At 45.8% G+C, this 12,491-nt stretch overlaps 1 protein-coding gene across 5 annotated transcripts in view; it reads left to right on the top strand.

Annotated features, from left to right (window-relative positions):
• The window catches only part of LOC147608857 (uncharacterized), a 56,812-nt gene that overhangs the window by 7,869 nt on the left and 36,452 nt on the right, over positions 1-12,491 (top strand). For 3 of the 5 annotated variants that reach the window (XM_086788160.1, XM_086788162.1, XM_086788163.1), the window contains 4 exons: positions 781-945; positions 1,079-1,186; positions 1,530-1,636; positions 1,841-1,933. In XM_086788160.1, coding sequence (XP_086644286.1) covers positions 781-945; positions 1,079-1,186; positions 1,530-1,636; positions 1,841-1,933 — 473 coding nt within the window. Of the gene's footprint in view, positions 1-780; positions 946-1,078; positions 1,187-1,529; positions 1,656-1,840; positions 1,934-12,491 lie in introns of all 5 variants that reach the window. The other 2 variants (XR_015264306.1, XM_086788161.1) reach the window with 2 other exon arrangements.

Below are 12,491 nucleotides of genomic sequence, written 5' to 3'. Positions count from 1 at the left end.
AGTTTCTTCCAATGTTTGCTGACTGAAGGGATCGACATTTTTGAGGAGACAGTAGCCCTTGTTTGGGTATGTGTGGTTTTTCACCACTCCAGGCCCTTTACAATAGATAATGGCGCGATGATCTTCTCTTTCCCCTCCAGTGCAGCCCTGGGGACAGAGTGGGATATCGAGATGGTAGCAGCTGCCATCCAGGACTAGGCAGTCGAGCTCTCTCAGCACCTTCAGGATCTTTGCATCACCATTCTCACCCATTTCTGGCCTTTGGCTAGGATGGAGCTTGGAGTTTCTGCTCATCGGGGCTAGGACGGAGGGATGGTAGCCTCCAAATTGGAGGTGCTGTTTTTTGTCTTCATGCATACTTCTGTGGTACCTCTTCTCCCCTCTTACAGATACCTCTATTGTGATAGGTGGAGTCCGGAGCATGCATATGCTCGCGCTTTTTAGAGCCAATTTTCTAATTTCAGCTCTAGTGCAAAAAAACTAAAACATAGCATAACTTGAAAACTTAGACATCATTAGATCTTTATAGAACCAAAAACCACTCAATTCCAAGTATTTTGAGGCTCGAGGGGTGTACTTTAAGGAAGACCTACATACGACATGTGTTTTAGACGTGAGTGCTTTCTTTATTGTATTTTGCAAGTCCAACCTTTGTGGTGTAATTCATATTTCTTGTTAGCAGTTTTATGAAATAGATATGGTAACCATTTTGGCTGTTAACAGGACTTTCAACCAGCAGTTTTATTAAATAGATATGGTAACTTTTTTGGCTGCTAACAGGACTTTCAACCAGCAGTGTCACAGTTGGAAAGCCTTGGTGTAGACTCAATTTTGATGGGGAAGCTTTTCCGCAGGCACCCACAGTTGCTTAAGAATCGTCTCAATTTTGAATCAAAGACAAATTTTCTGGTCAATTTGGGACTCGACAAAAAAGACCTTGGTAAGGTGAGTTTGAAATCTCGTGTATAATATTGCACACACATGCTTTTGGTAATTTCCAACATCAACCATTTTTTCATGCCTTTTTTAATTGATTGTTATGTGTATGTGTGTGTGCGCGCACGTGTGATGTGCTCAGGTCATATATAATGCTCCACAACTTCTGGGTTTGAGTGTGGAGGACAAAGTGCAGCCTGCAATACAGTTCCTTGAAAGCCTTGGAGTAACGGAATCATCTCTACTCAAGGTCTTCCGACATTTGCATCATCCGTGTGTGTGGAAGCTTTTAGCATTGTGGCTTGTGTAAATTGCAATGCTCTGCCAATGTCATTAAGGTGGTTTAAGGGATCATGCCTTTGTATTAGTAACATCACGAGGCTTGATATATTCTTACTTTTCTAAGGTTTTTCCCTAATGTGGTGGTTGACATGTGCCCAACTTCTTAACCCAAGGATTACCTCATTTAGCAAAGGCTTCATGTGACCATGCTTGTCTTAGGCTTCCCTCTCATCTAGACAGTTGATCTACCCTACTTTTAGTGCCTTTATTTGATTCTCATAGTGACCTTCTCGCTAAATGTTTTTATCTAGGTTATAAAGCGGAAACCTATGATTTTGGCTCACAGCATTGATACAAAGCTTCGACCAAATACAGAGTTCCTTGAAAGATTGGGAATCAAGCGTGATGCAATTGGCAAGTACGACACTTGCAAAGCTGTAAACCTTCTCTGGGTTAACCCAACTTCGTTTTGTTCATACCCTTACGCCCATATAAAGAACTTAGGTTCAAACCCATGGCGTCAAGGACTGGATCACACTGCCTCTCCATCATGATATGTTCTACATTTATTCTAGAGACTTTTTTGGTCTTTCTAATGGGGTTTTTGGAACTTGACTTATAGACTCGTCACCCGACACCCACAATTGCTTACATTGAGTGTGGAGAAGAACTTGGATCCTACAATCATGTACCTAATGGAGCTAAGTTTCACAAGGTAAAGCCTTAGCCATGTGTAAATGTGTTCTTCTTAGAAAGACATCATGTTTAAATTTGTTCCTATTAGAAAGACATCATGTTTCCAACTTTTACTTTTTTTCATTAACAAAGAGTGGTTTTATTGGAGTAGAAAAGAAAAATAAAGCTAATGATTAGTGGCCATAAATGTAATGGCAGGGTGGGAAAAGGAGAAAGGTGGTAATAAGAAACTAGTATCTATCTAAATACGGGTAAAGTTGTCACAAATGCTCTGATACCTCACAAAACCAGTGCGGATGCCATGGATGAGGTTGGAGATAGAGGCCATAGGCAAAGGCTCTTATGAGGGAATATGGTAGTCGTTTGCCAGTGTCAGATGTTCTGTCTATCACTCCGTTCTTATAAGGTGGATGAGGCCCTTTAATGCCCTCTTTGGCATAATACCATCCTACATAATCTTGTTGTTATCGGTAGCCTAAACTCCACCTTCCATGAGCTTCCAAAAATTGTGCAAAACGGTCTCTCTCTCTCTCTCTCTCTCTCTCTCTCTCTCTCTCTCTCTCTCTCTCTCTCTCAGCCTCCACCGCCGAAGATGCTATACTACAGAGATCAGTTTATGCGTATCTCAGCGGATGGATTCATACAGAGACCTGGATACATGGATGTGTACATGCCTCACAGTGCCCGAGTGGTGATTGGCCAGCTCAGAGTGTCATCACACCAGCTTGAGATTGAGGCAGGTAGGGCAGCACGGATCCCCAGAGCAGAGAGGATATGCAGACTATGCCAGGAGGAGGTTGAGAGTGAGGAACATTATGTATGCAGATGCACAGCATATAGTGTCATTAGAGAGAGATACACCACCATCTTCAGTGGACATCCGTGACTCCGCTAGATCATGGAGTCCGCAGACAAGCGCAGATTTGGCCAGTTCTTGCTAGAGACACAGCGCCACAGAGAGAGACTGCTACGGACTCATACCACAAGGAGAGGTGGGTGACAGCTCTAGCTCATTGATTTCTTCTAGAGATCTATCTCAGTGCCTATCCTGACACACAGGAGGGGCTCGACATCAGCACCATATCTAGGAGCGGGTAGCTCACTTACACTCACACCCGGAGATCATGCTCCAAGGTATTTTTGCCTCGCCATCGCCTATGTATCACATATTACACCCCCATTATGGTACTGGTTGGAGCTAGACAGATCTGCATTGCATTCTTGTATACCCTACGCATATAGGTTGCATACTGAGCCTCTAGTAGTAGTGCTCCATCCATCACACCCTCAGTACTTTCATAGTTTATTTCATGTTCATTTTGTCCTTTTCTTTTTTCTGGACATCCAGAAGACATTGACAGTTGTACATTGATTTGTCTCATAGGTTGAGTTCGGCCTCTAGTAGACGTTAATACACCTTTCTTTCTTCTTTCTTCTTTCTTTCTTCTGTCTCTACTGCTGAAGATGCTATACTACAGAGATCAGTTTATGCATATCTCAGTGGATGGATTCATACAGAGACCTCGATACATGGATGTGTACATGCCTCACAGTGCCCGAGTGGCGATTGGCCAGCTCAGAGTGTCATCACACCAGCTTGAGATTGAGGCAGGTAGGGTAGCATGGATCCCCAGAGCAGAGAGGATATGCAGACTATGCCAGGAGGAGGTTGAGAGTGAGGAACATTATGTATGCAGATGCAGAGCATATAGTGTCATTAGAGAGAGATACACCACCATCTTCAGTGGACATCCCTCACTCCGCCAGATCATGGAGTCCGCAGACCAACGCAGATTTGGCCAGTTCTTGTTAGAGACAGAGCGCCACAGAGAGACACTGATACGGACTCATACCACAGGGAGAGGTGGGCGACAACTCTAGCTCACTGATTTCTTCCAGTGATCTATCCCAGTGCCTACCCTGACACAGGAGGGGGTTACACATCAACGCGCTGCGAACCTCCGAGCCAGACGGAGACCGAGAGCACGAGGCTACCAGACTCCCAGACTACATCAGAGGGAGATCACAGAGATACGGGCTCGACATCAACACCATATCCAGGAGTGGCTAGCTCACTTACACACACCCGGAGATCATGCTTCGAGGTATTTTTGCCTCGCCATCGCCTATGTATCACATATTACACGCCCATTATGGTACTGGTTGGAGCTAGACAGATCTGCATTGCATTCTTGTATACCCTATGCATATAGGTTGCATACTGAGCCTCTTGCGGTAGTGCTCCATCCATCACACCCCCCCACTAGCTGAGTACTTTCATACTTTATTTCATGTTCATTTTGTCCTTTTTTTTCTCGACATCCAGAAGACATTGACAGTTGTACATTGATTTGTCTCATAGGTCGAGTTCGGCCTCTAGTAGACGTTAATACAGCTTTCTTTCTTTCTTTCTCTCTCAATATGTATGTATGTTTGTATACATATACATATATACACATACATGTACATGTGTGTGTACATACATACATACATAGCATAGCATAGCCCAGCCTCGTGACACCTCACAACTCACCATTACCAGCTTCTTCCAGGCTTAGGATGGCAGCACCAGCCCGCAGACACACTTAGGAGGACCACTCACCCTACTGCATTGATCCACGGCCCACCTCGACCACCTCGAGTCACCTTGGACTGCACTCACTAGCTACAGCGCTCCCCTCCCCGCGTGGTGTCTGCGTCATCTTTTACACACAAGCTCCTTATGCTAGATATTCTACTGGATGAAGATGACACCACACACATAGGAGATCTCCTTTGTACTGATATGGAGATGTATTTGCACATGTATCCATGTGCTCATTATGATGTTGGTGGTGATGACGACATGATAGACGTAAATCTAGTTTATCCTTTTGTATGAGTTTTTGTAGTTTCTTTGAGTCTTTTTTATGACTTAGTACTACATGGAACCTTTGTGCTATTTTTGGTCTCATAGATCCACTGGGTCTTCTGAAGATGATAATATACCATTCTTTCTACCTTTCACTACCTTTATACTTTCTTTCCCCTTCCTGGGGAAGGACAGCAAGAGGGCATGGAAGATGTTTTAGGAGAGACAGCCTGGTACTACAATTACTGCACCTGAGGCATGGCATGCTTATGCTAGAGAGCTATATGATGCACCAAGACAGCCCCCCACCCCCCCTCCACTGGGAGCTAGACCGGCTAGCAGCACCTTTTTAACTATGCGGATGGTGCTAGATGCGATAGACAGGTTACAGAATGGAAAGGCACAGGATCATGATGGGCTAGTTGGAGAGCACTTCTCATATGCGTGCGACACTTTGGCTATGCTGACCGTACATGTGTTTAATCGTGCCATTTGTGAGGGTTTCCCGGCAAGCTGGACAGAGCATATCATTGTACCACTCTTTAAGAGTAGGGACCCCATGGTGTCAGGCAACTACAATACGATCATGAATGGTAATTACTTGGACAAACTATATGGCTCTATATTGGAGTCGGAGCTGAGCTGTTGGGTAGTGAGGCATGGTCATCGAGCACAGGGACAAGCCGGTTTCAGGAGAGGATTTACTACCTTGGATCACATACTGACACCTCGGGCACTTATTGAAGAGGCCAGGGCACAGAAGAGAAGGATATACTACTGCTTTGTGGACTTCCGCAAAGCCTTCGATACCGTACCACGTGCGAGGCTTATGCACAAATTGCATGACATTGAGGTACCCAAGGATATGCATGCAGTGGGGGATATATGCTTTGTTTGTCTGTGACAGGCAGAGTCCAAGCTCCAGGTAGACTATTCGATATGGTGACCAGCATGATAGGGGTGAAGCAGGGATGCCCGCTATCGCCCACCCTCTTTGCACTGTACATTGATGTAGTCTCTGATTATATAGACAGATTGGGAGGCCCAGGGGCATGCCTGGCAGGGGTGTTGATACCCATCTTGTTATATGTTGATGATATTGTTCTAATCTCAGACTCTCTGGAGGGATTACAGAGACATCTAGATGCATTACAGGCATTCTGTGCGGATAGAGATGTGACAGTGAACCTTGGAAAAACCAAGGTTATGGTGTTTAACACCACACAGGCATGGGTGATGAGATCAGAGCCTCAGTTCACTTTCCGAGGGAAGCTGATTGAATACGTCAGGTCATATGTCTACTTGGGAGTTACTTTCATAGGATCGCGTCTCTCCCTGCAGGAGGCAGCATCAGCTAGATTAGCTCGAGGCATGCAGCCTTGGGAGCATTTGAGAGGCAATGTGCACACATATAGTTTCAAGAGCCGGGCACCAAATTGTGGCTATTTGATACACTTGTCACACCTACCCTCCTGTACGGAGCTCCAATTTGGGGGCTCAACATACATCATAGATCTCAGAGAGGGACAGATGAGGGATGGAGGCAAATGACCACTGATTATGATGATTGCCCGCATGATTCGGAGCAAATGATCGGTACCAAATGAGATTGTTCAAGCTGAGATGGGTGTCGCACCAGTAGTGATCGAGGCCCTATTCCAAGTAGTTACCTTTTTACAGCGGCTATGGGAGCTCCCTCAGCAAAGGTACTCCCAATTGGCATTGGCCTCATCCATACAGTTGGCAGAGGATGGAGATACTCATTGCTGGTATACTCAGATGAGATCATGGTTTGACCTACATGCTTTGCGGATAGAGGCACTACCACCCTTTCATTGCAGCCTAGATTGTCCATTTTTGGATCTCACCCGCTCAGAGCAGAACCGCGTGATTAGGATGGATATCGTTAGAGTGGACATGGACTTGGACCCTTGAACCCTTAGGCACGAAAATGGCTCATTACAAGAGCCAATTTCTACACCTCTCACCAGATGATTTTATCAACCGCCCGGTGTACATGGATGTACACCTATCACATGGGATACGTTGTGCCATTGGACAGATCGGGACCTCATCACACCAACTGCGGATTGAGACAGGGTGATATGTGCATCAGATCTCGGATGATCGCATTTGTTAGCTATGCTACCAAGTGGGAGAGACAGAGAAGCACTACATTTGCCGATGTACAGTCTACTATGAGATCCGAGGGAGATATCACTGCCTCTTCCGAGAGGGTTTTGGGCCGTTAGCAGGGTCCTAGAGTTTGAGGATCAGAGATGCCTGGGATTGTTCCTACATGAGCTCAGGAGACACAAAGAGACCCTCTTGGCAGATAGGAGACCAAGCCATGATGTACCTAGATAGAGGATCCCGACAGACCAACACCAGCAACCCAGCCCACACACCTCCTGATACCTCCTCCATCGGGCCATCAAGGCACCGGCCACAACACTCCCAGGGAGTCACCACTCATAGAGCAGTCATCTTATGTCATGCTTGTCGGCCACGCGCACCAGGATCCCGACCACGGCATCCTCACCATCGCCAGATCAGAGCCTTTATTACTCGGCATCGGAGGCACCTACCTTGCTTCTACGACCTCTCCATTCTAGACAGCGCCATGGCGGAGATATTTGATCGGAGGAGAGGGCAGCACTTCAACTGATCAACATACATGGATCTACTTGATATACATTTTCCAGTATTTTCTACTCAGTATCATCTAGGAGTCTTACTTACAGTTCTCAACTGTAGGACAATCAGTTTATTGTACTTTTCAGTTTCAGTTAGTTGTTCTCTTAGGATTGTTTTAGGGTTTTTTTTAAAGTCCTTTTTGTCTTACTTTTGGTCTCATAGGCCACTTTGGCCTTTCGCAGACGTTAATATCTCTCTCTCTCTCTCTCTCTCTCTCTCTCTCTCATTCATGAATCAAACCAAGCTAGTTTCCCCCGCACTACTTACTCCAGAGCGTAATCTCGCGCTGACTTCAAAATGGGAGGTATGATTGAGAATCGTAAAAAACACATGGCTTCACCTCCTTTGAGAAAAGGCATGCGGTCTGATCTCTAAACGGGAAATGCATAGATCCTGTTGCCACCTTACCTATCAAGAAACATGCGTTTGTAGAGCCAAATGCAAGATGGAGCTCTACCAACTCTTTTTAAGTGTAGACAGCTCATACCCTTTGCGTATTCTTGAAAAAAAGAGACCACCCAAGCTGATCATGGAAACCCCTACATGGAGAATCATGTGTGACAGCTTTATGACTTGCCAAATCAGCACGAACAAAATCTTTCACCACATTCCTCATGTAACATGTGACACACCCCTACAAGTATGCGAGCCACAGCCGGACATCATATAGCAGTCGGGCGAGCTTGCTTGGTACCGATGGCCCCAACCTAGCACCCCATACCACTAGGCCGAACCACCCTCCTTGCAGCTCCATGGCCACGAGATCTTGCACGCTTCCTTGATAGCCCAGGCCACCACATGATTACTTGACCTCTTGTGTCTAATAAGTGACCCCAAGGTCACTAATATACTAATAACCCGGCTATTATTGGCCCTTCCTTTATTTATTAGCTTTCTTGCTTTATTTATTAGCTTTTAGCCATTATTAATCCTTATTAATTATAAGCTTTTAGCCAATATAGACCTCTTTTTGCTAGTGCCCTTAGCCCACGTGTGAACCCTCCAGGTCCCCACGTCCTAGCTAAGCCTAAACTCTAATCCTGGGTTAACCTTGGGTTAGCACATGCCCCTAGTCCTAATCCTAGGCATGTCGGGACGTAACATACTTCCCCTTTTTGTTCAATTCATATCCTCGTGAAAGCATAAGGAGACAAGCCTATGTAAGCCAATCCCCACCCATCTTTAACATGCCCTGCCCTTACTTGTACGGCCAGTTGCGTGTGCTGATCTCTGCCCGTGCTGCTGTGCACCCTGACCACACAGCCCAGCCAGCAATGCGCTTCAGTCCATGCCCCTCAGCCCACTGCCCGGCCTTCTATGCAACATTATTACGTACAAAGACCAAGTAAGAACAAGCTGATTTCTTAATTGCCTTGGAAATAGAAATATGGCTTACAACGGGTATGGTACTCCCAATAGTACCCGCATAATACAAACTTCCCTACCCCTATGAGTAAACATCACTTTCTTTTCTTTGTGCAAAATCTTGGGATCTAAACGATAGTGCCAAGGCATCCCAAGTATCACATCACATCCCGTAAGTAGTGCCACGAGGAAGTCTTCATGATCCAAATATCCCTATATCTGTATGCGAAGCTTCCCTATGATGGGAGTGACCTTAACTTCCTTCCCTCAAAGGAAGGATCCGCATGAAAGTCCATGCCCAATTCCTCGGGCTTTAGCCCAAGAGAAGCAGCCATCTGTATGGATCTGTTGAGGCATTATCAAAAAGGAATAAAGTTGTTTGGTCCTTTAACTTGTCCCAAGCTTTGCATAAGATTTGTTCTTTGGTTCATGTGCAGTATTACCTTGAACATCGGGTATAACATTCATACTCGGTTTTGCATCCTGCACATTATTCTTTTTGAGATTCTAGGGGGCATTGAGATTTCATGTGATCCTTGCTCCCACATGTGAAACACTTCCCCTCTCTCATGCAATCAAAAATATGCTGTTTGGACAGCTTAGGATCATCCTTTTTACCCCCAGCTTCTTTTCCGAGCCCCCCTTTGCATACTTGGACTCATTAGGCATAAACTTAGGTGACTGTCCACCCTTTTTCTGCTCATTTCCAGCTCTAAATTTTCCCTTGTATGAGCTGAATTCTTGCCTTTTTGAAGCTCCCTTACCATGCAACTCCTCAGAAATAGTGGCTGAGTATATGAGCTCCTGTAAGGTGTTGTGGGGATATAATGCAAGGCTCTTCTGAATGATTCTTTGCAGCCCGACTCAAACTTTCTTTTCTTCTCGTCCTCACTAATCGTCATGAAAGGTGTGACCTTGAGAAGAATCCGCCAAAACTTTTAGACATAAGAGGAAATGGATTCGCCTTCATCCTGTGTTAGCCGATCCCATTCCTTACGTACATGCTTTTCGAAGTTAGGAGGAAGGAACTAATCATAGAATTGCTCTTTGAAAGTACTCCATGTACGAGCAGCCGTCCTGTCCAAAAGCTTTGCCATCCACCAATCTCTTTAAGATGCATACCCACATGCCTAAGCATAGATTTCTTGGTAAATTCCTCAGTGCAAAAGGCTATTTCAAATTGCCTTATGAAAGCAAGTGCCTTGGTAGTATCCAACTTTCCATTATAGCTCTTGAATTCGATGTCCTTGTCCCCTGACTTGAACTCTTTGGCCTTCTTGCCATGATGAGCTTCCTGACGCTCTAATACATCATCCTTCTTGTCATGTCTGCGATGGCGACGGTGCCCAAGTCTAGGGCTGATTTCCCATGCAACATCTCCCACTCTGGATGAAACTCTGGGAGCAGGTACATACCTAGAACGTGGAGATACCACCGACAATGCATGAAGATCGCCTGCATCTCTCAAATGGGCTGGAAACCCCTCATCGTCCCCTCGAGTTGCATATCAGTATACATCATCTCCTCGGGCTGCATGCCCCCTCATATCTGTTGCATGGGTTGCAAGTCCCCTCAAAATGCTTGCTCGGGCTGCATGCCCACTCACATCACTTGTTCGGGCTGCATGCCCTCTTACATCACTGGTGCGGGCTGCATGCACTCTCACATCATCATCAAAATTCCCTTCACAGGATAGCCTGCGAGGTTGCTGTGTGAAGACCCACTTGCCCTCGTCATCGGAAACAACATCGCCATGGCTTTTTACATAAGCAACAACCAACTCTCGAGGTTTGTCAATTCCCATCTGTTGAACAATTGCATCAAAGGTGACCACATCAACCTTGGCATGAGACTTTGATTCAATGACCCTCTATACATCTGGGTCTCTTTGCAAAGCACAGAGATCTTCAAGCTCATTCATCAAGGCATCCATATCCAGCTGATCTTCAGCCCTAGCAGACAATGGTGGATCGTTATCTGCCAAAGCCCCAACATGATCCCTGTCTCTATCCTCTTCCCGCATGCTGCGATTACGGGTGATAGAGTCCTCCACAAAATGATCTGACTAGCTAGCCATAATGTGTCTTCCAGATTTTTAGAAAGAAAAGAATTTCCGTGCCCTAGAATCGCTTGCTACCAACTCCCCAAGTATGATACTGAATAGATTGCAAGGGTGCAATAGTGCCCCTACACAGACAGGAGGGCCAAGAAGTCTTTCCACACGCTCACTGCTGCGTAAACCAAAAGTAACCTCTTTCGAGGCGTGACAATAAGAGGAGGGCTACCTCAGAATCCCAACCTTCTCTCACGGAGAATGACTCCTTACAGCCATATCCAACATCATATTACGCACAACTGTGTAGAAAGCCAACCCTGATACCAATATAAACGGAAGGGTGGAAATCTTATCAATCATGAAAATTGAACAAACACATAAGCATGCCAAATAGAAAGAAGATAACAACTCTGCACAATACCCCCCCCCCCCCCCCCCCCCCCCCCCGGCGCCTCCCCGCGGTTAGATTACCAATAAGGAGTGCTTCCAAATACAACTTCAGGGGTGCCCAGGGATTCTCCACTGGCTATAGCACCTATCTCTTCCGGTACAAGTATGAATACAAGAAAACATAACATGAACTGAATTTGTTGACAATTCTCAGCACAAGTGAGCATTTGCGGCATCAAGCACATGTAGGACAACTATGGACAGCCCATAGCACTCCCTCATCAGCCCGGGACAACTCAACATCGTCATCTTCTTCCTGTCGGGCTCATAGAGCAAGCCAACCAGCCCTCAAAGGCTGTTTACAGCAGTCAAGCAGCCCTGAGTAGCCACATAAGATATCGACCAGCAGTTGCACACAAGCCAGAAGGTCTTCAAATAGCAGAGGATCTGTTCCTAGCCCTTCAACCAGCTCTTCCTCCTGTTTATATGCCCTGGCCAGCAGCTTTTCAGACCTGTAAACAGTCAGCCAGCAGTAGGAGAACCTGCAAACACAGTCGGCTTCTATTGACACTTGGTAGGCTTCTGTCGCGATAGATGGCTGCAGCAGGCTGTAAAACAGAGAGAAAACCAGTTGACCAGCTCCATGCGCACCAGAAAAGCATGTGCCCAACTCTAACTGGGGTTCTCTTTCAATAATAGAGTCCCACCACCAGAAATAGCTCTGATGGGTGCTTTTTAAGTCCAGAAGGGGGCGCCTACATGAAGAAGGCCCAAATGTTGTCCAGTGCCTAGCTTTTGGCCGCCACGTGTATTAAATAGGTCCAACCCAATGTGTACTCACTTATAAGTTGTTCGGTCACTTATAAGTGAGTGTGAACCTGCACCAATAATTATTAGCATGTGAACTCTTAAAGCTATAAATTGAGTTTTTGGGAATACTTACCACTTGCAAAACACATGTAGACCACCTGTCAGTCCCAAACAAGTGTGCACATACATGTCCATAGGGTGCCCAGGTGTGCTTGGCCCATGGACTAACACAGGCAGAAAATCCAGGCATTGTCCAGGCAAACAAAACAAGTCATCCAAAGATAAAATCAAAGTCATGCATACACATGAGTGCAGCTAGACCGGAAGAAATACCCATCTGCTCAGTTGTATCAAATAAAATGTCCAGGGCTCATGATCCTTCCGGAACCTTCCCAGAACATCATAAGT

This window comes from Cibotium barometz, chromosome 52, assembly GCF_041138505.1.
Source record: "Cibotium barometz isolate CiBa-2024 chromosome 52, ASM4113850v1, whole genome shotgun sequence".
NCBI classification, from domain to species: Eukaryota; Viridiplantae; Streptophyta; class Polypodiopsida; order Cyatheales; family Cibotiaceae; genus Cibotium; species Cibotium barometz.
The sequence above is the reverse complement of the archived record's forward strand: the minus strand, read 5'-3'. Positions and strand labels throughout refer to the sequence as shown.